The following is a 25,438-nucleotide window of genomic DNA, read 5'->3' on the forward strand; positions in this document are numbered from 1 at the left end:
TGGTGCAATAATAGTTTAAGATGGTGATATCATAGTATTTAATGATTATCATATTCCCATGTAACAAGTTCAGGGTCAGTAAGAGTTTTTGGAAAAAGTCTCTTATGCTGACCATGGCTGCATTTATTTGATCAAAAATACAGTAAAAAGAGTAAAATTGTGAAATATTACATTTTAAAACAATAGTTTGCTATTTGAATATATTTCCAAATAGTAATTTATTCCTGTGATCTAAAGTTGAATTTTCAGCATCATAACTCCAGTCTATAAAAACATTTTTGTATACTTGGAATAAAATGAATGTTAACTGAAATAAAATAAAATATAAAAAAGCCTTAATCTTATTTTATTTCAACTAGTTGCCAAGGCAATATTTCTATATTTTACTATGTTTCAATATTTCTGTAGTTTAAATTGAAGTACTAAAATAACTAAAACTGAAATAAAATTAACAAAAACTCTCATCACATAAAAAAAACTATTTAAAAATGTTAACAGAAAAACAAAATATAAAAAGCCTTGTATTTTTCATCAGTTAATTGCCAAGGCAACAGTAGTTTAACTTGTTTTAACTTAAGTACTAAATATCTCAAATTAAAACTGAAATAAAAATGAATAAAAACTATACATATTCAAAAAATAAATACAAATGACAAAAACAATAAAATTACTAAAACTTTAACTAAAATAAAAGAGGTAAAAAGTAAGACTAAAATCTAAATGAAATTATAAATAAAAACTAATAGTACAAATAGTACACTAATAGGTCAATTTTAAATTGGCGTACTAAAATAACAAACAAAAACTGAAATAAAAATAAATAAAAACTATATAGACATGAAAAAAATCTAATAAAAATGATAAAAAGAGCTGAATTATTAAAATATAATTCAAATTAATATTAGTCAAAATATAAGTGGTAAATATAAGGATTATAATAATAAAACTTGTTGTAAATAAAAGGATAACATCTAAATCAATTTAATCATTTAATAAATACAATTAATCAATTAATAAACTATGAGAGTATATCAAATATACTAAAATTACAGTGTTTCAAACAAGCAGAAACCAGACTTTGAAGTTCTAACCTGAAGGCCGACGGGTCCGGGTGGTCCTGGGAAGCCTCGTGAGCCCTCATCTCCCTTCTGCCCAAACAGACCCTGCTGACCTCTGGGACCTGGCTCTCCATCAGAACCCTGCAGAAAGGAAGTGACATCACTAACACAGCTTACACCAAGGCAAGACACACGTCATGTGAGAAATGGCTGATTTCATTATACTCACAGGTGGACCCGGCTGACCCGAAGGACCTTGGCTACCGACGGGCCCTGGAGGACCCTGAAGAACGGCAGAAACAAGGAGGGAAAAAAAATGAATGAGAAGAAAAAAAAGCAAGCAAGCAAGTATAACTCACTGATTTTCATAACAAAGACAGCATCTATATTCATAACGGCGCAGTGGTAATAACAGAACGAATTATCGTCGTGGGAGAACGACACAAACAAACAGACGAATCCAAAAAGGACTCATTGAATAAATAATGTTTTCAGACTCAAGTGAAATGTAAATGTAAAGAGTAAATTCACTCACCTGCTCGCCCTTGTCACCTTTGCTTCCCTTCTGTCCCGGCTCTCCAAGCTCGCCCTGTCGCAATAACACAGCATTTGTCTTTTCAGTAAAATTGTGAAATATTATTACAATTTTAAATAACTGTTTTCTATTTGAATATATTTTAAAATGTAATTTATTCCTGGGATGCAAAGCTGAATTTTCAGCATCATTACTCCAGTGTCACATGATCCTTCATAAATGCTGATTTGCTGCTCAAGAAACATTTCTAATATTATCAATGCTGTGCTGCTTCATTTTTATGGATATTATGGTTTTTTTAGGATTCTTTGAGTAACAGAATTTTTTTGTGAGATCTTAAATGTCTTCATTGTCATTTCTGATCAATTTAATACATCCTTTCAGAAGAAAGTATTCATTTTTGAACAGTAATGCATTCACATTCATATGGTATTTACGTAAAACTCCAAGAAAAATGATATAACACAATGATATTACCATTGTATATGTAAAAAAAATGGTACATGCCTAAAAAACATGGTATTGCCAGGGTAAGCAATAATACTCTACTATACTTTTTGGTCTGTTTTTTTTTTTTTTAAATAACTAACACTGTTATTTATTCCTCTGACTATATTTCCCAGAAGGCTTTGCACCTGTCACACATGGCAGAGCCGACACATACATTCTTCAAATATCGCTCACACCTTAAAACTGCCAATGCTAACACATGTTGGTGTAACACACACCCTACATCGGTGTGTGTAGGTGTGTGTGAGAGAGTCACGGTGATGTCATTTCCCTGACACGTTCACCTAAGTGTTGAATGAGATCATTTCCAATAAGGCTAACTGCATATTTGATTCCCTGCGCTGTAATATCACATATATTTCAGTAGCACATATATTTATTATTTGAATGTGACATTGCTATGTTGTTAATCTAACAGTTTGATACTCAGTAAACACAACCCATACAGAAAACACTTGGTATTTAATGAAATAAAATGTAATACATGCTAACTTATGAGTTTAATCGTGATTAAACATTAATTTAAAATTAAAAACCTAGTATTTATAATCAAAGCTTATTTAGATTCTCAAATAATTGTCCATGCGCAGAGCAAATATTGAACCATCCATCCATTCCTCTAGAGAAACTATTGATCAGACAATGGAGTCATTCGATCTGTGTGTGTGTGTGTGTGTGTGTGTGTGTGTCTGTGATGTGACCTTCACTTAATCATCTAGCAAACCCACCAGATTCATCCATGATCATCAATTTCATGCCCACATCTCTCTGCCTTTAATTCATTCAGTCTTTAATTCTGCCTTTATCTTCTGTACCTTATCACCGTCCTCTCCCGGTGGTCCAATGGGTCCGGCCGGGCCTGGAAGTCCCACAGGTCCCTGAATACCATCTCTACCAGCTGGGCCTTGAGGTCCTTTCTCGCCCTAATAGGAGAGGATATACTCAGTTATTTAATCATGTGACAGTGAAATGAAGTTCAGAAATGAAGAAGGAGGAAGTACTCACAGGTCCACCTTTCTCTCCAGCGGGGCCCGGGGGTCCTTGGGGTCCGGGCCGGCCCGGGAGGCCGGTAGGTCCAGCTGAGCCAGCAGGACCACGTTCACCAGGAGAACCCTATGAATAGGTGAAAATTAAATTTCAGAACTGATATACTTGCAACGACTGCCATTTACTAATGAAAGCTTGATGATCTGTTTGATTAATTATGCATTTTCTCTTGAAAAAAATTCATATGGAGGCGTTGACAGCCGGCATGCATATATGAGTTTTAATGCAGAAATAAATGCTGTGTTTTCAAGTTACTGATTATATAATTACGCATATTGCAGCGTTATATAAGATATCAGTAAATCTGAATATTCAAAATCCTGGTGTCAAGACTGCATGAAAAGAGAGAGAAAACATGAACAGATAAACCTTTTGATCGTTTTTAATCATCTATCATTTATAAATAGGCACTAGTCTGACTTAGACGTTTTCCTTTATTTACTACTATTTGCCACATTTTATTTTAATAGTAAATAATGATAATAAAAATACATTCATTACTATACATTAAAATATTTAATATATTATTTAATATTTAAATGCAATATTTAATATAAATATTCATATTTGAGCATCTTCTTTCAATCACACTCATTAATAAAACTGTTTAAGATGTTCACTACCATTCAAAAGTTTAAGGTTAGTAAGATTTTGTAATGGTTTTGAAAGAAGACATTGCTTTATTTACTTTATTTATTTTACAAGGCATTATTTCTTTGACCACAAAAAACAGTAATATTATGAAATGAAATAAGTGCTTTCTGTTTTAATATATTTCTTTAACAATTCTTAGACTAATAGAATAAATAAAACAAAAGTAATCTTTTGTAACACTATACATGTCTATGCTGTGACACTTGATGCATTTAATGCCTCCTTGCTGAACAAAAGTATTATTTTCTTACTGACCTCAAACTTTTGAATGGTAGTGTATGTTGAACACTTGTTGATGCTTTGTCTGCACTAACCACTCTAAAACATGAATTAAATAGTATACAAAACTAATTTCCAGCACGTACATTAAAAAAATAAAATAAAGGGAAGTTCTAATGTTTGCCTGGTACTGAAGATATACTGTAAATCCTCCATATCATATGAACTAAATCACTGTACTCACTGAAAACCCAGTGTGTGGAGCAAAAGAAGAAAGGAGAAAGAGAAAACAAGGTAAACAAGCAAATAACAAAGCAGTTGGAGAAGAGATGGACAAAAAGAGAGAGCATGTGTACTTACTGCGGGTCCAGGTGGCCCTGGAGGTCCTTCGGTCCCTTTCAAACCTGCTGACCCCTGCAAACACACACACACACAAACACATCCATGTGATGCTGCACGACACGTTTGATGGGTAGAGGTGAAACGGGGATGTACTATTTATACTGAGCAACAAACTAAAAGCTCAAAACATGAAAAGTGAGATGCTCACCTGTGCAGAATTTAAGGGCGAGTTACACAGAGTGTATTACTTGGGGTCAGGGGTTTGTTCAAATCGCGTGTTTCGTTCATGAGACTCACCACAGGGCCTGGTAAACCTCTCTCGCCTGGGAACCCTCGGAGTCCTGGAGGTCCGTCTTTACCTGTGGGTCCTGCAGGACCTGGATCTCCCTATAAAGACCAGATATGAATCGATGAATACGTAAATGTATTTGGATCTGTGTATATGTAACTTTATTATGTGTAAATGTTGAAGTGCGTATATGGCCTGAATTTGTTCGCACCTTTGCTCCCTCTTTTCCAGCAGTTCCAGGTAGACCCTGTTCACCGGGTGGTCCTGGGGGTCCAGGGTGGCCTCGCTCTCCCATTGGTCCTGTCTCACCTGTTGGTCCCTGAACAGAAAGAGAGATGAATTATAGGTAAGGTAGTGGGGTAGATGAATCTTTAGGGTGACAATGAATCATTTCAATTGATGATTCCTAATGAATCAATTCATAACTGATTTGCAATTTCAGAACAGTTTAATTCACCAGTTTTCATACGATTTATTTATACATATTGCTATTTTAATAAAACATGATTAATTCAAATGATAACATTTTAAATCTAAATGAAAAATGAGCTATTTTTCATGCGTAAATAAACATGAATATATATTATATATCTTATCAATTATACATCTTTAAAACCTGAAATTAAAAATGAAAATTTATGTGAAATAAACCTTTAAAGATAAATCTATAAGCATTCATCACTGACAATTATACACTAGTTAAACTATTTTAATAGTAAATAACTAATAAATATAAGAATTAACATTAAATATAGTACTTAATATTGAAATACAAAATTTTATATAAAAATGTACATTTATATACAGTGCCCTCCATAAGTATTGGAACAGTAAAGACAAAATTGCTCTGTTGGCTGTGGAGTCAAGACATTTACAAATATGATTAAAAGATGAATATGAAACAAAACTACAGAATGTCACATTTTATTATTAGCCGTTTCAACACATACATGTTTTACCAAATAAAAAGAACAGCACTTTTAGAGTTCATCCCACTCATTGATGTGAGTACAAGTATTGGGACAGTTGAACATAAGGCAGATATAAAAGCTATTATTTAGTTGCAGATCCCTTGATCACAATCACAGCAGTGAGTCTGTGACCCATAGACATCACCAGACTCTTGGTCTCATCCTTTGAAATACTTTTCCCAGCCTTTAATGCAGCCAATTACAATTGTTGCTTGTTTTGGGGAGTTTCTGCCTTTACTCTCCTCTTCAGCTGGTGAAATTCATGTTCAATCAAATTTCATTCTCAATCTAAGACTTTCCATTTCTTTGCCCTTATAAATTCCTTGACTGAACTGGCAGGGTGTTTTTGGTCAATTTCCTGATGCAATATGAAGCACTTCCCAATGAATCTGGTGGCATTTTCTTGAATATTGGTAGGCAAGATGGTTTTGTACCCTTCCAAATTCATTCTGCTACTGTCATCATCCATTAAGTCATCAGTAAAGATGAGAGGGCCTGTTCCAGAGACAGTCATGCATGCCCATGCCATGACACCACCTCCACCATGCTTTACAGATGAGGCTGTATGCTTGGGATCATTTGCAGTTCCCTTTTTTTCTCCTCATTTTTGCTTTCCCATCACTTAGATAAAGGTTCATCTTTGTCTCATCGGTCCATAAACACAGTTCCAAAACTCTTCTGGCTCACCTTTGTGCTTTTTTGCAAACTCTAATGTTGCCTTTCTATTTTTGGTGCTGGTCAGAGGTTTGCATCTTGCGGTGTAGCATCTGTAATTCTGTGTCAAAGTCTCCTGAGGACAGTAGATTGTCAGAGCATCACCCCAGCTTTCTGGAAGTTGTTGGTGATTTTACAGACACGTCTTTTAGGGTTCATTTTCACAGCTTTTATGATTTGTCTGTCTTCAACTACTGTTGTTTTCTCAGCTGATCAGGTAGTTGTTAGTTGCTGGTGGTTTCCAAACTCTTGATTTCTCCATGCCCTTTTGTTTTCTCTCAAAGTCAGCTCTCTCGTCTTCATCCTGGTTTGTGTGTGTCATCATCGAATGCAAAATTCATAATACAGAAGTAATGGATATAACTGATACGACACATTCCCTGCTTTTAATATCTGAAGAATTAATGCAACAGGACACAGCTGATCACTTAGAAAGACCTGTGAGGCAACTGTTCCAATACTTATGCTCACATCAGATAGAGGGATGAAACTATAAAAGTGCTGAACTTCTTAGCTGGTAAAACATCTATGTGTTGAATCACCCAATAATAAAATGTGACATTCTGTAGTTTTGTCTCATATTCATCTTTTAATCATATTTGTAAATGTCTTGACTCCACAGCCAAAAGAGCAATTTTGTCTTTACTGTTCCAATACTTTTGAAGGGCACTGTATTTATACTGAAGTGGGGTAAATGAATCTTTGGGTTGTCACTGAATCAATTCAACTGATGATTCATTAGTGCATTAATTCAATTCCAATTTGATTTGCATTCTGCTAATGCAAATGAGGTTTAATTCACCTCAGCAAAGCAATTTGCAGAGTTTGCACATGATTCGTTTATGTATATTGCTACTTTAACAAATAAGATTAATTCAAATCCTAACATTTTAAATCTACAGCAAAACAAATAATTCATTATTACAAAGTCATATTTAAAGGTCGATTTTTAATCGATGCATCTGGAACACAAAGAACGGTTGTACTCCTACTCTTTCATAGATCAAAAGTGTGTTTGTACAGTATAATAAAGGAAAGCAATCAAAAAGTCTGGAAAACATACATTAATAAAGATGCTACAAGTGTTTCAGGTGGATCAGTGGATATGCAAATTATGCAACATGAAGAACGAAAGAAAGAAAATGAGATTATATGCATCCATTTGCATGGCAGAGCATGTGTACTTGAACATCCATATGTGTGTGTAGCACTGTTGAAACCTGTGCCCACCTCAACATTTGCATAAAAAGCAGAATATCATGATTGCTTATGAATAATTCATTACCCAGTCAGCGCCAACATCTAACCGCGTAAACAAAAGCGTGTCAGGAGACAAGGCACAGAGAGGCCAACAAACGGCCCATATGTAACCTAATGGAGCCATTATGATTCCTCGGTGACAACCTTAGGACACCTTTAAGATAATCTAATGAGCGAGTGATGGCTGCTGACAGCCTCATGAATATGTAGCACGTGTCTCTGGCCTCTGTTTGTGGTAGCCACGCTGGAAAAACAGATGGGTGAGTGGGGCGTGCTGTTTTCTAAGCGAAATGCTTTATAATGTTTTATTCTTCTGCGGATGGTAGATGCGGCCTAGAGTGCAGAAGCAGCTTAAAATGCTTGAAAAAAGCCTAAATTAGCATAGCACTGGAAAGCAGATTTTTACATTTCCTGAGGGGCTCTGGCTCGTTTAAAACTCCTTGTCACTTCGCTAGGTTGTTGTGAGAGGTTACCAGAGTATTGCTTTGTGGTTGCTAGGGAGCTCTGGGCGGTTGCTAGGTGGTTTCTTGCTGGTCCAGGTCAAAAGGTCACAGGTCTTTGAAACATTTTGATCCTGGATTAATGAAATGTCTGGACAATGTTGTTTTAGTATTAGTTATATACTATTGTATTCATGTTTGGAATTTGCTTTTATTTCATTATTTTCAGATTTCAAGTTTGAATTTAGTAATTTGGTTGCGTGTTTGTGCTTTTGTTATGTCATTTGTATTTTTTTTAGCCATAAGTCATTTTTATTTTAATGTTAATAATACAGCTTAAACATTTATTTCAGTTATTTCATTTCAAGGCAACATATCTAATTGTATTTTTAGTTTTTCATCTAATATTTATATTTTATTTTATTTAAACTTTATTTTTATTCCAAGAAAATTTTAATCGTTTTAGTTAACAATAACAACCCTGTCTGGGTTTTAGTAATTTTTATAATTCAGCTTTCATTTCAAGGCTTCATTTCTAATTTTTTTCATCTTACATTTATATTTAATTTTATTTCAACTTTATTTTTATTCCAGAAAATTGTTTTATAGTTTTAGTTAATAATAACAACACTGTCCTGGTTCAGTAATTTTAGTAATCCAGATTCATATATTTATTTCAGTTATTTAATTTCATTTACATTTTTTATCTAATATTTAAATTTTATTTTATTTCAACTTCATTTGAATTTTTATTTATAGTTTTAGTTAACAATAACAACACTGTCAGTGTTGTATTTGATCCCAAAATCAAATACAAAAAAAATATTATTTTACATAAAATTAATTTAAAATAATTAGATTTTTGAAGACTTATTGTGCATTGCTTTTTTTGATGACAGTTATGTTTTCCTTTCCTTTGTCATTATTACTAAAACAAATTTGAAAAAAATATATATATTTAAAAAAATACTAACACAGTGTCAGTCCTCTGTCGTGTGTGTTATGTGTTCCCGCCTCTTGTGTCCATATTTGGTTTGTTTCCTGTCCTTGTTTAATGTGATCATTAGTTTATTCTTGTCCAGCTGTGTTTGTCTCATTATCTATGATTATCCCTTGTATTTAAGTCCTGTCTGTTCTGTTAGATTTCGTCTGGTCTACTCGTTACTCCCCGGTGTTCCTGTCCGTGTCAGCCTTGCCTTGTCTTGCCCTGCCTTGTTTGGAGTCATTAAAGACTGTTATTTTGAGTTTACTCCTGGTCTGCGTGTTCCTGTATCCTCCTCGTGTGTGTGCACCGTGACACACAGTAATTAAAATCATCTTTTCAATTTTAATACTAAATAGTGAATAAAAAAGAAAAAATGAGATTCAAAATAGAAAAAAAAAACATCCTTAATTGTCCTAAAACAGATTTTTCTTTATATATATATATATATATATATATATATATATATATATATATATACATACATACATGCATACCATAAACATATATATATGTATTTTTTTTTATTTTTATTTTTTATGGGCCAAATATTTTAATTACATTATTCATGAGGTTCACTCTCTGGTTTTTCGTCCATTTTATTGGAATCTTACTAGAGGCACAATTTAGTGTGTAATTCTAGAATCATTTTGAAAATTTGAACTTCAGCATTCTGTGTTCCATTTACCTGAGGTCCGACTACACCTGGGGGCCCGGGAGGTCCAGTTTTACCTTGGAAACCCTGCCAGAAGAAAATACAAGTGAGTTTTTTAAGCACAATTGTGTGAATGAAAGTGTGTGCAATCATATCAGATGCCACTCACAGTCTCTCCTCTCTGGCCAGGGTGTCCGGGCAGCCCGTCCTTTCCGGGAGGACCCTAAAAACAAGAGAGAGAGAGGAAATCAGGTCAGATGATTGGATGAAAGAAGGATTTCTATAGTAATTTCTAGTGTTAACATCACTTACCGGTGGACCCTTAGGGCCGGGGAATCCAGTAGGTCCCGCTGATCCTAACGGACCCTATAAGAAAGGAAAAATCAAGTGTTAAATCTCTCTTTCTGAAGCAATAATTGATACTTTGGAAGGATTCGATTATTATTTATACCGTACCCGTTCACCAGGTGGTCCTGGGGGGCCGTCACTTCCTGAGTTGCCCTGTGAAGGAGGGAAGGAGAAGCAAATGAGAAAAGGGAAATTAAACAGAACGTTTTAATATTTCAGAATGTTTGTATAAAGGTCCATGCAAATGCAATTAATTATTAATAGCGTAAAACTTATGCGTATTGCCCGAGGTAATGAGTGCCATTAAAGATTTGTTTGACTGATAGAGGATATGTAGATCGGTAAAATCCCTGTTGCACTTGGATTTGCTCCAGCTGAGCCGTGGAAACAAACCTCGCGTTTTGAAATGTAATAGGAGCACCATTTGTTCCTGTCAACACGTTTAGCTTTCACAGCACAACAAATGATGAAAGAGGTTTAAAGTATCCTGAAGCCCGAGATGTTTTCTTTCAGTCAGTCAGGGCGTGATGTGCTTTTCCTAATTGAATTTTTATGCGCCAAACACTTGTTTTATGTACGCTTGAATGCATGCATGATACGATTTTCTTGGTGTTTTTACATTTGCATGTCATATTATTTATAAGACTCTGAAAAGGGGTTTTGCCTCAATATGTCATAATCTCATTTCATTATACAATCTTACAAATGCAGAATATTTAGGAAAAAGGACAGTCTCACCTTTGGTCCTGCTTTACCAGTTGGTCCCCTCGGCCCTCTTTCACCACGGGGTCCCTACAGAAACGATCACAAGAAGTATGAGAAAGCAGTGTGTGAAATCAGTCCTAAACTGATCAGCAAAAGGCCACGTATTGTTTGTTTTTGTCCTAACTTTGTTGCCTTACCGTGGGTCCTCTCTGTCCTCGGGGTCCCGACTTTCCGGCTGTCCCCTGTTTGTGAGAGAGCATAAAGTGAATTAATGGAGAAAAAAATAATTATGTCAGTTCCCTATTATTACTTTTATTATTATTATTTTATTTTTAAATGATATTATGTTATAAGGAATACATTCTGATAAAATAAGAAGCATAAGCATACATTTTTTAAAAGATATTTAAATTCTAATAAAATTAAAATAAATTCTTAATTAACAATAATAATTAAATTGTGCATTGCATGAATAATTATCAATATTATTTATTCCTAAAGGATATCTGTTATATTTAATAAATTCTAGTAAAATAAATAAATAAATAAATAAATATTTTTAAATTAACAATAATATATAATAATTAAACGGTCCATCGAGTGAATAATTATTAATTTAATATTATAAATTTTTAAAAGATATTTGTTACATTTAAAATATTAAAATATACAAATATAATAAATACAACAACAATTAAATTACACTTTATTAACAATTATTAATTGAAGACTATTTTTGTTTTAGTAAAACCATTTACTAAAATTTAGGAGAAGTAGAAATAGCTAAATAAATGTGTGATTTTAAATTCTTATGCTTCACTTTCTGTTCAAATGCTCTTTTCAGCTAATTCAGTCATTAAAAATGATGGTCATTATTTGTGTAATTTCAACAAAACCATAAGCAATATTTCTTTTAGCCTAGTAGAACATTATGATTAATTTGATTATCTGTAGATTATATTAGCATCTCTCCATCTCATGAATACTTCATGCAGATAGTTATGGTGGAACAAAGAAAGTTTTGCATCAACAAATGAATGCAGTCTGAGTGTGTGTGTATGTGTGTGTGTGTGTTTGTGTGTTTGTGTGTGTTTAATGGCTTGAGAGAATAAGAGGTTTTTGGATTATAATGTGTTTATGGAAGACTGCATTGTCTTCCTAATGGCAGCCGGCTGCTGCTCTCAGCTTAAATGTGATGATATGCAGCCAATAAAGCATCAGTGCAGAGAGCTGGGGGGTGGGGGGGTTACTCAGAGAATGTTAGCTTCCATATACTGAGACAAAACCCTATCGTGTGCCTTCGAAATGATTACTTTTATTACCTTTATTTGTCATTTTTACTTATTCTGCCTATGGTATGACATGACGGTGAGTAAAAGATGACAATGTTCATTTTTAGGCAGTGTTATTTTAGTATTATTTATATATTTTTATATTTTCAGTTTTAATTTTTAGTTTAATGTTTAGTTTTTGCTTTAATTTTTAGTTTAAATATTACTATTTAGGTTCATTTTTATTTCAGTTTTAGTTTTTGTTTATTTTTATATTTTCAATCTTCATTTTAATTCTAATGTTCAGTCATTTTATATGCAGTTTTCATTTTGATTTTAGTTTTAGTTTAACGTTTAGTCATTTATTATTACTATTATAAATATTACTATTTGGGCTATTTTTTATTTATTTTAATCATTTCAGTTTTCAGTTAATTTATAGTTTTTCCATCCAATAATAGAATTTTTATTACTTCAGCTTTATTTCAATTAAAAAGTTTTTAACAGTTTTAGATTTAGTTAAATATTCCCCTAACAGTGCTTCTGAATTTCTTTATTTTTAATATCTTAACAGAGAATAAAAATCGAACCGAAATAGAGCTAAGTTAATTTTCTTGCACACTTCATAAGATTAATCAAATTGCCTTTATTGAAATGGTGTATATTACATCAGTCCTATTCTACAAGTTATATTATATCTTTTGCATTATGTTATCCTAAATGATTATCCTGCATTTCTTTCTCAAAATCCACAAACTCGAGAGAAAACCAGTGAGAGTATATCTTTTCATCTTTAAAATAAGATGAAATAAATAAATCTAATGAGACAGGAAAACTCAAATCCATATGGATATCTATTTTACACACCCTCGCGCCTTTCTCTCCGCTGGTTCCTTGGAATCCCTGGAATCCTTGAGAACCCTGAAGAGGAAAAGAGAGAGAGCGATTAATTCACAGGTCCATCAAAGCGAGGAGGGAGAGAGGGATAAAAGGAGGAGAAGAGAAGAAAAGTGCTGTTGCAGCAGTGCATGCTGGGTCACGGTCAAACGGAAAGCTGACACCAGATGGCATTATGGGTAAATCCACTTAGCTTTGATCAAGAAGTTCAAACATGTCTGCCTTCCAATCCTACTCTAATGCATGCACGCACACACACAACCTTGTCCTTCTATCAATACATGCACACACTCGAACACGGCTGCTGTGGATGCTGGGTAATCGCAGGCAGATCAGGTCTATTTACCTTGGGGCCTTGTCTTCCTGGATAACCTGGCAACCCGGGCACACCGAGCTTACCCTAAAACCAAAGTACAGAGAAGAAATATAACTAATCAGTCATGACAAAACACTGACAAACTTCACGATGCATTTATAGATATAAACACCTTCTCTCCGGTCGTCCCGAGTGGTCCAGCGTCTCCAGGTAAACCGCTTCTTCCTTTGGGTCCCTCAGGCCCGTCTTCACCTCTGGGTCCAGCAGCACCAAGTTCTCCCTGAATACATTAGGGTTTATATGAGACATTTCCCTCAGAAACGAGAGATTTTTATATTTTTAGAGCCCTGTTCTGATGAATGATACATACAGTGATAGGATAAATTACAACTGTATGCCAGCCAATCATATCAGAGGATACTTCATTTACATTTACTCTAACATTGAGTGATGTAATTGAATTTATAAATAATAAAAGTTGCTTTCAGGGGAAAAATACATTGAAAATGTATAGAACAAGTCCCTATATATTCCTCAGAAAACTTCCAAGCGGGCTTCAAAATGTCTTAAATGTTTTACAATAAGACAAAACAGGCTTTAGAATGAGCTAAAATAACTCAAATTACAATATTTTTTAATTTAATTCACCCCCAAAATTTCTAGAATGTTAAAATTGAATTATTTTAAATAATTCAATTATTTAAAGAGGGCTTCAAGATGTTTTAATAATAGACCAAAAAATCTTAAAATTAGTAAAACAACTAAAAAGCAACAGATGGTATCAAGAGCACTTTAAATGTTTTAAAGACAAAAAAAAGCTATAACCATCCAAAATTAAGATATTTCTTGATTAAATTCACCCCCATATTTCCGGAATTTTACAATTAATTATTTTAAATAATTAAAATATTTAAACCAATCTTCCAAGGGCACCAATATTGCTTAAAACATTTTAAAATAAGACAAAACAAGCTTTAAAATAAGCTAAAAATTATTTTGTTTTTAAAAATACATATGATCTTTACTAATTTAATTCCCCCCCAAAATGAACAACTAAAAACTATTTCTCAATTCCTAAAATTTTACAACTTAACTTTTTTTAAATTATAATTTAATGACTCATTTTTAGTGCTGTCAAACGATTAATCGCATCCAAAATAAACGTTTTTGTTTACATAATATATGTATACTGTGTATATTTATTATGTATATATAAATACACACACATGCATGTATATATTTCAGAGAAATATGTTATTTTTATATATTAAATGCACTTATTTATAATATAAATTATATGAATATAAATATAAACATGTAAATATTTTCCAAATATATACTGTATGTGTGTGTATTTATACACAGAACACATATATTATGCAAACAACAACTTTTATTTTGGATGCAATTAATCATTTGACAGCACTACTTATTTTCATCTCCTAATTCCTGTAAATTATAAAGGGTTTTTCTTTGAATGTTTTTGGTTGGACATCTTTGAATAAACAATCCCAGAATTTAATAATGAAACAAGTTTGTGTGTACAGTTAGTGTGTGTTTGATGTTTTTGCCAGTTTAGCAATATAATAGGCAAAGACTGGCACTTGAGCAGCATGGGAATAGTGAAGTGTGTGCGTGCGTGGCATTTAACAAGAGTAAATGGTAATTTGGGACAATGTCCACCCACTTAAATCCAGAAGCGTTTGCATATTGGTCCCTAATAACCTAGAGCGGTGCGCGTTTGCTCATCACAGACATTTACCCAGTGCCACGGCTGAGTCAGCGGACTTTATAACAGCAAAAAAATCAGATCAATTAGGCTGGGTGAATATTATACATGCCATTCGACCCACTTCTGGAGTCCTAAATGACACAATTTCTCTGCATTTTGTGTGAAAAATGTCTGTGAATGTCTTCTGGGGATATCGCTAAGATGTTTTTAACACATTTCTATGTGGCCAAATTGCCAGGTTATGGTCCTTAGGGTCCTTTTTTCTGTAGATGTCTATTTTTGTTCAAATCCCAAAGCAAGTATGAACAAAAGTAATAGTGATGCACCACTAAATACAGACCCACTGTGATTTATGTGCCTCCTCAGAGATGCTCTGAGAATTAAAGATCGACCCAAGTGAAAAGAGAAATCAAATCCCATAATTCTCCAGAGATAAAGCCAAACACAAATAACCTCTTCAACCTGCGAATAAGTCTCTTACCCTGTCACCTTTGATGCCCATATCTCCCTTAAATCCTGGAAATCCGTCTTCTCCCTGAGAAGGAAAGAGATGAAGATGTGTCACTGAGAGCGTTGCAAACTTCCTTTCGCACATAATACCCCTTTTTTGACAAATGCAAAGCGACGGATCTCCATGGCAACTGCTATTTCTGCTATTTGCCGGGGCCTAATCTTATTTTCCTGCTGCACTCTCGCAGGATACAACTTTTTAATGACCAAAGCTGGAAGGTCAAAAATGCATCTTGGAGTACACCGGTTTCCATATTCAGAAGCAGAAATGAAACATTAATGACACAGGAGCAGTGCGTTAGCCGTCAGCACACACACACACACAACAGCTCGTCTCCATACGGAGGCAGTCGCACAAACACACTCTGAAATTACCTTTTCACCCTTGTTTCCTTTCAGCCCGCGGACTCCATCAGCACCCTGCAGACAGAAAGAGCGAAAGAGCAAAAGAAAAAAGATCAACAGAGTTCATCTAAACTTCAAACCGAACCCCTGAGATTGACTCACTGTATCACGAACACTGACTAGAAACCATGAAGGTGATAAAAGCTCTCAAACCCTAGCAATCTGCATTAAACTCTACTGTCTATATACTGTAGGCAGCAACCCGACTCACAGTGGATTACAATAGTGCATTTTAATTTAATTGCAATTTTTTTTTTAAATCTATGCATTCATTTGGTATGAAATATAGATATATTTATATTAAACCATTATCTTGATTGGATAATGCATTCTTCACAAAGCATTCATTACATTTTACATAATATAATATAATATAGCAGGGTTTTAAAAACGATTAATCACAATTGGCACAATAAAATTTTGTGATTACATGCCATAACATAACAATAAAATTAGTGCTGTCAAACGATTAATCGCGATTAATCGCATCCTATTGAAGTTATTATTTACATAATATATGTGTGTATGCTGGGTATATTTATTATGTATATATAAATACAAACACATGCATGTATATATTTTAGAAAAATATGTTATGTTTATATATTAAATATATTTATATAATATAAAATATAAGAATATCAATATAGAAATGTATAAATGTAAATATTTTCTAAATATATACTGTGTGTGTATATATATATATAGATAATAAATATACACAGTACACATTCATATATTATGTAAACAAAACCTTTTATTTTGGATGCAATTAATCGCGATTAATCATGAGACAGAACTAAAATAAAATATAATATACTATAATTTAATAGGGCTGTAAAATCAATTAATCATGAATAATCGCACCAAAATAATATTTATTTACATAATATACATTTGTATACTGTGTATATTTATATGTATATATAAATACGCACACATACATGTATGTAAGTATATATATATATATATATTAATCTACAATACCCACTGACCAATGAGAGATCGTTATGAGTTCTGCTATGACCAATGAGGATTAAAAAACACCTGCCTTAACACCTCGAGGCCCAGGATATCCGATCGGCCCCTGAGGACCAGGAGGTCCCTGTAAAACACAATCAGTTATCGATGGAGTTATTGATCACATCTGAAGCTAGATTTGTACAAGAGAACTGTCTATAAAGAAACTCTCCGGATAGAGGAATGAAGGATAAACATACCAAGTGTCCTTTCTCTCCGGATGGCCCTTCTTTTCCTGGGTGGCCCTGTGTTTGTGACACAAAGTTAAAGAGAAATGATACGTTATGCTGCAGTAGTTAGATATAAAACCGTGAAATGTGGATAGAATAGGCATTGAGAATAGATGTGAACAATGTGTGTCTGTGAAGAACTGCCAGGCAGATCGCTGTACTGTAATTATTATTACAATGAAATCTCTCTGATACACAAACAATGGAGCTTGAGATGATCAGACGTGAAGCACGTGTGCGTTTCCCGGACTCACCGGAGGTCCGTCGGCTCCTGGCATTCCCGCTAAGCCTGGTTTTCCAGTGGGACCCTGAGAAGAGGAAAACCAGCATTAGCACTCAGTCCATTAACACTCAGCACACACTTCCTGTTTCAACACCCATTCATGAAGATCATCCACTAGAGCGATCAATAAGTTAAAGTGGTCAGTGTGTAGACGGGTTAATAACAAATATCAATGTCCAGAATGATGAAAATCTGCTTTAAAAGTATGTGCTCAGTTCTTAAATATGCAAGCTTTTTATTCATGCAGGGTTGAAAAAAAAACATTTTCAATCAATATTTTACTTTAATGACTATAAAAAAGTGGTGTAAGTAAAAATTAATAAAATGTACACATTGTCATAATTATTTTCAAATCATATAACTTCTTGTTTTATGGTTTTCTTGTCACATAACAGTAAAATGGCTTTGATTTGGCAATCAGATTATTTTTATATATATATATTATATACTACTACTACTACTAATAATAATATTAAAACAAAACAAAACTGTTAATTATAAACAATAATAAAATATTTCACCAAAATAATTATTCTTTATTACAATCTGCAATCTTTAAGTCCAGCAATACTACTACTACTAATAATAATAATCATTTCAATTTAGAAATGAAAAGGTTAAAAGGTTATAATAAGATTGTTTTGTTCTTGAAACAAGCCTCTTATGCTCATCTGAGCTGCATTTATTTAATCAAAAATATAGTAAAAAAAATTCAGAAAATTGTGAAATATTATTACCATTTAAAATAACTGTTTTCTATTTAAATATATTTTAAAATGTAATTTATTCCTGTGATGCAAAGCTAAATTTTCAGCATCACTACTTCAGTCTTCAGTGTCACATGATCCTTCAGAAATGATTCTAATATGCTGATTTGCTGCTTAAGAATCATTTCTTATTATTATCAATGCTGAAAATAGTTGTTGCTGCTTCAATTTTGTTTTTGTTTTTTGAAACCCTGATACATTTTTTCTCAGGATTCTTTATTGAGTAGAAAGTTGAAAAGAACAGCACTTATTTGTAACATTATACAGTTTCATGTAAATGACTTTACTGTCTTGATCAATTTAATATAAACAAACATTATCAATAGAAACGCACACACACATACAAGCTCTATATAAAGGCATTAATCCATTAACCAGAGAAGCATCCTTCCATCGATCATCCACACATGCGATCTCACCTTCTCTCCTGGAGGTCCGATCGCTCCCTGAGGACCTGGAAGTCCCTGTGGAAGAGGACAGGATTAGAGGATGTTGACTGGTTAATGAAGTCAATAACAGGTGGGATAGATATTTCTGTGTGGGCGTGGCCTGATGAATACCTGGGCTCCAGGGTTGCCTTGTTGTCCTGGAGGACCTGGCTCACCTTGAGGACCCTGATGGTGAAAACAGAAGCATAATAATGTGAATATGTGTGTGTACAGAAGTGTGTGTGTGTTTGTGTCACAGACTTACAATGTTTCCTTTAGGTCCAGGATGTCCGTCCATACCAGTCACACCCTAAAATGATAAAAAGGAGAATCAAAATAAATGAAAATGAATTTAACACGTTTAAAAAATATTTACACATTTACATATTCTCACATTTAAAAAATATTGAGACATTAATAATTAAGCTATTTATTTGTAAGTAAATATATACCATGAAGGTTAATGACTTCAGATGAAAACTAACTGATTCAGATAAAGATGAAGTTTGTACTCACGGGAGGTCCTGGGGCCCCCTGGGGACCTTTGGGGCCCAACAAACCACGAGGACCCTGAAAAAGAGAAGATGGAGAGTTGTGTTCAGCTGAAAGTGTCTGATAATAGAGGCTTTACTGAGATAAAGTGGGCAGCATTCGCCCGGTCATGTGACCTCAACATAAAAAAAACAGCTTTTTCTATACCTTTTACATTTTTTACGTTTCTCATTTCATGTGCTCATACTCGCCTAAAGTACTATTTATTTCTTATTTGCATGAAAGAAAAATAAAATAAATGAGACAAAGTGTTCCACCTTCTTTTTCCACTTTTTGCAAAAATAAAATAAATTAAAATAAAATAAAGCATTCACCCAGCCATGTAATCTCAACGTGACTAAAAACTGCCTTTTTATGCCACTTAAATGACTCTTCATCTCATGTGCTTCATTTTAAACATACTTATCTAAAGTACTAATTAATTTCTTATTTAAGTCAAATAAAATCTATTTATTTATGTGATCTCAAGATGAATAAAACAACTCTTTCTGTGCCACTTAAATGACTCTTCATCTCATGAGCTTCATTTTTAAACCTGACCCTAAAATACTACTGATTGTGTTTATGTGTATATGCAAGAGCGGAGGAAGTCACTCTCAATCTAAATGGTGAAGATGGAGCGCCCCTGCTGGGCAGAGTCTTAAACTGCTTATTTAACTAGTGGTTAATTGACTGAATGTTTTCAGGTCTACTACACTTTCTGTCTCTGAATGTGTCTTTCACTTCACATCCATAATGAGTCAAATGCAGCGGACACCTCAAAAAAAGAGTGACATGAATCTGTGGTTTCATGTTACGTGACACTACGATCTAGTGGATAACAGAGGAGAAGAGAGCATGCTGGGATGCTGGAGGAGATATGAACTCACCGATTCTCCGGGCAGACCTCTGGGTCCGACCTCACCATCATCGCCCTGGGATACAGGAAATGATGTCATCATGACATCAAGATTCATTTAGATATAGAACAATAACATTGATGATGAAGGAAACAGGAAGGGATTCAAATAAGAAGCTCATACTCTTTCTCCATCCTCTCCTGGAGGTCCAGGTGGCCCCTGAGGACCCGTCTCACCCTACAACAACAATGACAAAGATTAGTTTAGTTTTCATAGAAGGAATCACCCTCCTTTTAACATGATTACTGCCAAATAAATAAACAAATGGATTAAATTTGACCTTAACTAAAATATTTTTTATTAAATTGGCCAAATCAGAATCATGTATTGCAGAAAGCCATTTACAAATAAAAGAAAAGAAAAGAAAATAATAAAATGTTCCATTTATTTTAAAATGTGTTTACCCTGTGACCCTTTTCTCCAGGCAAACCAGCGAGCCCATCGAATCCTCGGTCACCCTGTGAAGCACACAGACAGGAAACAGTTCAGAATGGTAGGATATTAACATTTAATAAATAAGCTACTGTACTTTCTCTACATGAAATCAAAGTTGACGCCTTTTGCTTTCTGGCATCTTATTGTACACAATTCCTTATTGTGTGTCATTCTAAAATATATTTGTCGTAAAATACCTTTATCTCATTAGTTTTACCTTTGGTCCCGTCTGTCCGGGCATCCCTCTGGCTCCATCTGAGCCAGGTCGACCCTAAGCCACAGTAAACATGATTCTTGTTCATAAAACTTTTTATACAGAATGAACAGGTTAATAACAATAACAACAGCAAAACGCAAACATACCCTTCTACCAGGCTTTCCAAGAGGGCCTACGGATCCCAGTGGACCACGAGGACCCTAAAAAAAACACACACAGGTCTTACAACAGCTCTATCCTACATTAAAATGTCTTCAAATACCATCAAATAGCTGAGGATTGTGGGTAACCTGTGATGCCTACCTGAGGTCCTGATTCCCCAGACTCTCCTTTCAGTCCAGGAACACCGGGAGGACCCTGGGAAAATCAAATCAAGCACGAAACATATCAGACTCATCTTAATATCATAGATATCGTCATTTCCACAGACTGAAAATAGATATACAGACGTACCAGAGGACCGGTACGGCCTGTCAAACCCATGGGTCCGGTTGGACCCCTCATTGCCAGCTGTATAATAATGACACAGAACGATTAGTTTGCACAGAGATGCGTGTGTGTGTGTGTGTGTGATATATAGTGTGTATTAGTGTAAGTGTGTGTTTTTACCCTGGCCTGCTGCATGATGGCTTGCATCTGTGCCTCTTGGGCAGAAACGGCAGGACCTTTGTGTCCGCTGTCGCCTCCTGTACTCATGCGGAACTACAGAGACAGAACCAACTCATCAACATTTAGACTATGATAGTTTACTTTAGACATGATAGCAAGAGCGAAAAATGTTCCACCTGTTTTAGAATGATCACCATATGATAAAATCAAATCAAATCAAATGTACTTGAAAATAAAATATTTCAATAATTAAAAAAAAATGTATATATACATTAATTTATCTTAACATTAACTTAACATTTTTTATTTTGGGGGGGTTGAATCCAAAACTCAAGTTGCATGCTACATTCAATGAGTGACATCCAGCTATAGCAATAAATAAAATTCATCTGAAAAATGTTCATTATATGTTCAAATAAAATAGATTTAAAGTGTTTCACCTAGTTAAAAAAGTTCAGTGTATGATCAAATAAAATAAAACAAAATAAAATTAAATAAATTAAAATAAAGTTAATAAAAATAATAATAATAATTCCATCACATAAAACAACTCTAAAGTGTTTCACCAATTTTAAAATATTCATTCAAATAAAAAAATAATAAAATAATGCATTTAAAATGAAATAGATCTAAAGTGCTCCATCTATTTAAAAAATCATTATATGTTAAACTAAAATAAAATTATGTATTTGAATATAAAATAATATAAAATAGAGCTAAAGTATTTCACCTAGTTGAAAATGTTCAGGAAAATTTCAAATAAAATAAAATAACTCTAAAATAAATAATTTTAAAATATTCATTTTATGTAAAAAAAAAAAAAAAAAGACAAAAATAAAATTATGTTTTAAAATAAAATAGTTCTAAATTGTTTAATCTATTTTAAAAAGTTCATTATATGTCAAATAAAATGTTTTAAAATTGCAGTAGTGTACAGTACGTACTGCAAAAAAAAAAAAATCATAAAATACGTGCAGTAGCATGTTATACCAAATGTACTCTGAGCTGAATTCAGACTAGCATACTACTCTTACTATTTCTTCCATGTAAAGATAAGGCAGAAATAAGAAAAGCAGAAACAGTTTGATAAGTAGTATGCCTAGTATGGTAGTATGCAGTTGGTAGTGGTGTTTCTGTGCCTTTGTCTGTACATGAGTCAAGTTATTCAGCACTGCCATCTGGTGGCTGAACTCGATCCCTACACCTCCAAGAGTATGACCACTAGTTTCAAAGTGAATCTGTGCTTCATGGCTCTGTATTGATTTTCATCGTCTTTTTTTTGGTTGTAGTGTTTAGGGTGGGGTTTAATCACAATCACATGTTGACTATAAACACATATATAACACAAAATAATTTTTTAATGTGGTGATTTGACATGGAAGCATTCCAGAGCTCTCGACATTGTGAAGTCGATACACGTTCCGGAATCAAAAAAAACAAAAAAAAACAACTGTATTGGAGTAACAGCTGGGAAAGAGGAAATTTGGAAAAGCTGAGAGTATGATGTGGAATTTGTGAAAATAAATCAAGCCAGCGCAAGAACTAATGGTTCTGAACATTCATTATGACGCACTGCAGATCCTGTCTACAGGCTAAAACTGACCTCAGTACAGAGAAACGGGGCTTTAAACTGTAAGAGTTAAAAGGTGTGCAAGCGTGTATCAATCAGTAGTTTATCTGTCATTTTAATGTTTAATTGTAAGTGTGTATCTGGTGATTGTGCTCAGCTTTACATACAGGCAACATCAGGACAGTCCCTGGAGGTCCTGGAAGACCGTCAGCTCCAGGCAGACCAGAGCGACCAGGAGGACCCTGTCAAAAGAGCAAAGGATTATGGGTAATGTATTAAACAGCATTGTGATCTTTAATATTATCTCTTTCAATCAGTGTAATCAGGCTCTCTAAAATTAGAGTCTCTAAAGATATTTAAAATATTTCATATATATTTCATATTTTAGAAAATTAAAATGTAATTTTAATTCATATATATATATATATATATATATATATATATGTATATATGTGTGTGTGTGTGTGTGTATATATATATATATATATATATACATACACACATACTTATTTTTTTGTTTTTGCATAAAGAATTTAATAAGATGTATTTATTACCTATTCAGATTTTTTGACATTGTAACATTATTTTTGACAATTAAACATGTTACAACCTTAAAATTAAATAAATAATCAAATAAATAAATATTTAATATTTTAGAAAATTTAAATGTAATTTCATTTTTAATTCTTTGATAGATTTATATTTAATATATATATATATATATATTGGGATGGGATGATTCCCTGATTTGCTCGGTGCATCAGCATAAAAAGTTAACGATGCAACGATCGGTTTAAAAAGTGTGCATCGGCTACAAGTTGGCATTTATATCACGATGCATTGTTTCTAACATATTTGCATCGGTAAAAAACTATTTATTTATATATAATTACTAGTAGATGCGCTATACCTTTCTTATTTAGAAAGTGACCAATAATCTGTGAGCATTATTTTATTTGTAGATTGATTTCTCCTCTCTAAACTGTTTCTCAAGCGCATTCTCTCATCACCGCTGCTGACTACACACAACCATAGACTGTAAAAAAAGATCACAACACTGCAGAGACCTGAGGAAAAGCGGGAATTAAAGTCCAAAACCTAACCTGGAATAGCCTAACAAATCAATCGGGCTAAAGCGGATCCATAAATGGCAAATTAAATTCACGCAATCTCACTAATTTGTGCACGTTTATTTTTAAGCAGCCCTTAATGTCGATCATGGATCAGATCGATCCACCATGGCAAACAGCGAATATTATCTGTGCAGTTTAATGCATTTGAGACGTTGTGTTTTCCTCAGTGCATAACTGACATGTGACAGTTATATTTTTCATTTGTCAATGTCAGAAAGTCATGCAAACATATCTATTTTACTGTCAGGAGTGGGCAAGGGATGCAAGAGCAATGAGCGCTAAACAGACAGAGCGGAGTGCAATCATTCTGAGCAAAATATACATTTTGCTAATATATTTGTTGTTGGACAATAAATGTGTCTTTTGTAGAATTTTAAACCTACATATAATGTATTTTTATGATAGCAGTAACTGTAAAGGGACTATTGTAATAGGTAAATCAAATGTAAGCTAGTACAGTACTAATTGCTAAGCTCAAATGAGTTAATGTGTGTTTCTTATAGCTGTTAAAATATAGTCGTTTTATTTATAATTTATTTTCATTTTTAATTCACTGATTTTAACTTTTAATTTGGTTATTTTAATGCTTTAAAGAGCCATTTTAGATTGTAATGTTCTAATTTTCTGCAATCTGTTCTGCAAACGATAAAAGGTACAGCCAGAGAAACTGTGAAAAAAAAAGTCAAATAATTGTATGCGAGAGAGTCAGTGGTAATATTATTGTGTTCCTATTGGTCAGTGTTACAGGAGCTCAGCTTAGCCTGACAGTTAGCCTGCTTTAGACCAGGTTAGTTTGCCACAGTTTGATCCAGGCCTATGTTAAATTTGCTTTATGGAACCAAATCATTTGACAATGAGTCAGACTAACTGAAATAAGCCTGGCTAACTTGTTTTATGAAACAGGCCTCAAGGCATTAAAAGTGATCATATTTTCTACATTGCATAGTATTACATCGAATCGCATTGTGTTGAATCGAATCAAATCACACTGTATCGTAATAGGGGTGAATCGTATCGCATCGCTAGCTGCTTCATATGTATCTTTAATGCATCGTATCGTTGGCTATGCATCGAGATGCGTATCGTATCAGCCTGAGTCATGAGATACACATTCCTTATATATATATATATATATATATATATATATATTTTTTTTTTTTTTTTTATATGACCTGGACATTTCTTTTAGTTTTTAGACATTCACCCTGTTCAACATTTTATAGATTTGGGCATGTTGCAGAACACAATTTTAAGTGCTGTTGAACATATCTTGTTTTTGTTGTCATGGTTACTTACCCTCTCGCCGGTCTCTCCAGCGCTACCTGGGGGTCCCGATGAACCTGGAGGTCCGGGGAGACCCTAAAAACAACACAACGGTACAGTGAGAAACATATAAAGCCATCGCAAACACACAAACACACAAGGGTGTTGGTCC

The 25,438-nt window shown here is 33.7% G+C and overlaps 1 protein-coding gene across 2 annotated transcripts in view; it reads right to left on the reverse strand.

Annotated features, from left to right (window-relative positions):
• The window catches only part of LOC306862070 (collagen alpha-1(V) chain-like), a 97,645-nt gene that overhangs the window by 17,156 nt on the left and 55,051 nt on the right, over positions 1-25,438 (reverse strand). For both annotated transcript variants that reach the window (XM_079404675.1, XM_079404674.1), the window contains exons 11-46: positions 25,300-25,362; positions 23,038-23,112; positions 21,301-21,393; positions 21,145-21,201; positions 20,995-21,048; positions 20,838-20,891; positions 20,692-20,745; positions 20,444-20,497; positions 20,163-20,216; positions 20,010-20,054; positions 19,105-19,158; positions 18,854-18,898; positions 18,721-18,774; positions 18,580-18,624; positions 17,365-17,418; positions 17,081-17,125; positions 16,912-16,965; positions 15,831-15,875; positions 15,427-15,480; positions 13,386-13,493; positions 13,244-13,297; positions 12,868-12,921; positions 10,927-10,971; positions 10,763-10,816; positions 10,133-10,177; positions 9,989-10,042; positions 9,846-9,899; positions 9,710-9,763; positions 4,866-4,973; positions 4,663-4,752; positions 4,384-4,437; positions 3,109-3,216; positions 2,919-3,026; positions 1,594-1,647; positions 1,288-1,341; positions 1,092-1,199 (exon numbers count right to left, since the gene is read on the reverse strand). In XM_079404675.1, the coding sequence (XP_079260801.1) occupies positions 1,092-1,199; positions 1,288-1,341; positions 1,594-1,647; positions 2,919-3,026; positions 3,109-3,216; positions 4,384-4,437; positions 4,663-4,752; positions 4,866-4,973; positions 9,710-9,763; positions 9,846-9,899; positions 9,989-10,042; positions 10,133-10,177; positions 10,763-10,816; positions 10,927-10,971; positions 12,868-12,921; positions 13,244-13,297; positions 13,386-13,493; positions 15,427-15,480; positions 15,831-15,875; positions 16,912-16,965; positions 17,081-17,125; positions 17,365-17,418; positions 18,580-18,624; positions 18,721-18,774; positions 18,854-18,898; positions 19,105-19,158; positions 20,010-20,054; positions 20,163-20,216; positions 20,444-20,497; positions 20,692-20,745; positions 20,838-20,891; positions 20,995-21,048; positions 21,145-21,201; positions 21,301-21,393; positions 23,038-23,112; positions 25,300-25,362 (2,259 nt within the window). The remainder of the gene's footprint in view (positions 1-1,091; positions 1,200-1,287; positions 1,342-1,593; positions 1,648-2,918; positions 3,027-3,108; positions 3,217-4,383; positions 4,438-4,662; positions 4,753-4,865; positions 4,974-9,709; positions 9,764-9,845; positions 9,900-9,988; positions 10,043-10,132; positions 10,178-10,762; positions 10,817-10,926; positions 10,972-12,867; positions 12,922-13,243; positions 13,298-13,385; positions 13,494-15,426; positions 15,481-15,830; positions 15,876-16,911; positions 16,966-17,080; positions 17,126-17,364; positions 17,419-18,579; positions 18,625-18,720; positions 18,775-18,853; positions 18,899-19,104; positions 19,159-20,009; positions 20,055-20,162; positions 20,217-20,443; positions 20,498-20,691; positions 20,746-20,837; positions 20,892-20,994; positions 21,049-21,144; positions 21,202-21,300; positions 21,394-23,037; positions 23,113-25,299; positions 25,363-25,438) is intronic.

Source organism: Barbus barbus (genome assembly GCF_936440315.1).
Source record: "Barbus barbus genome assembly, chromosome: 43".
In the NCBI taxonomy this organism is placed as follows: Eukaryota; Metazoa; Chordata; class Actinopteri; order Cypriniformes; family Cyprinidae; genus Barbus; species Barbus barbus.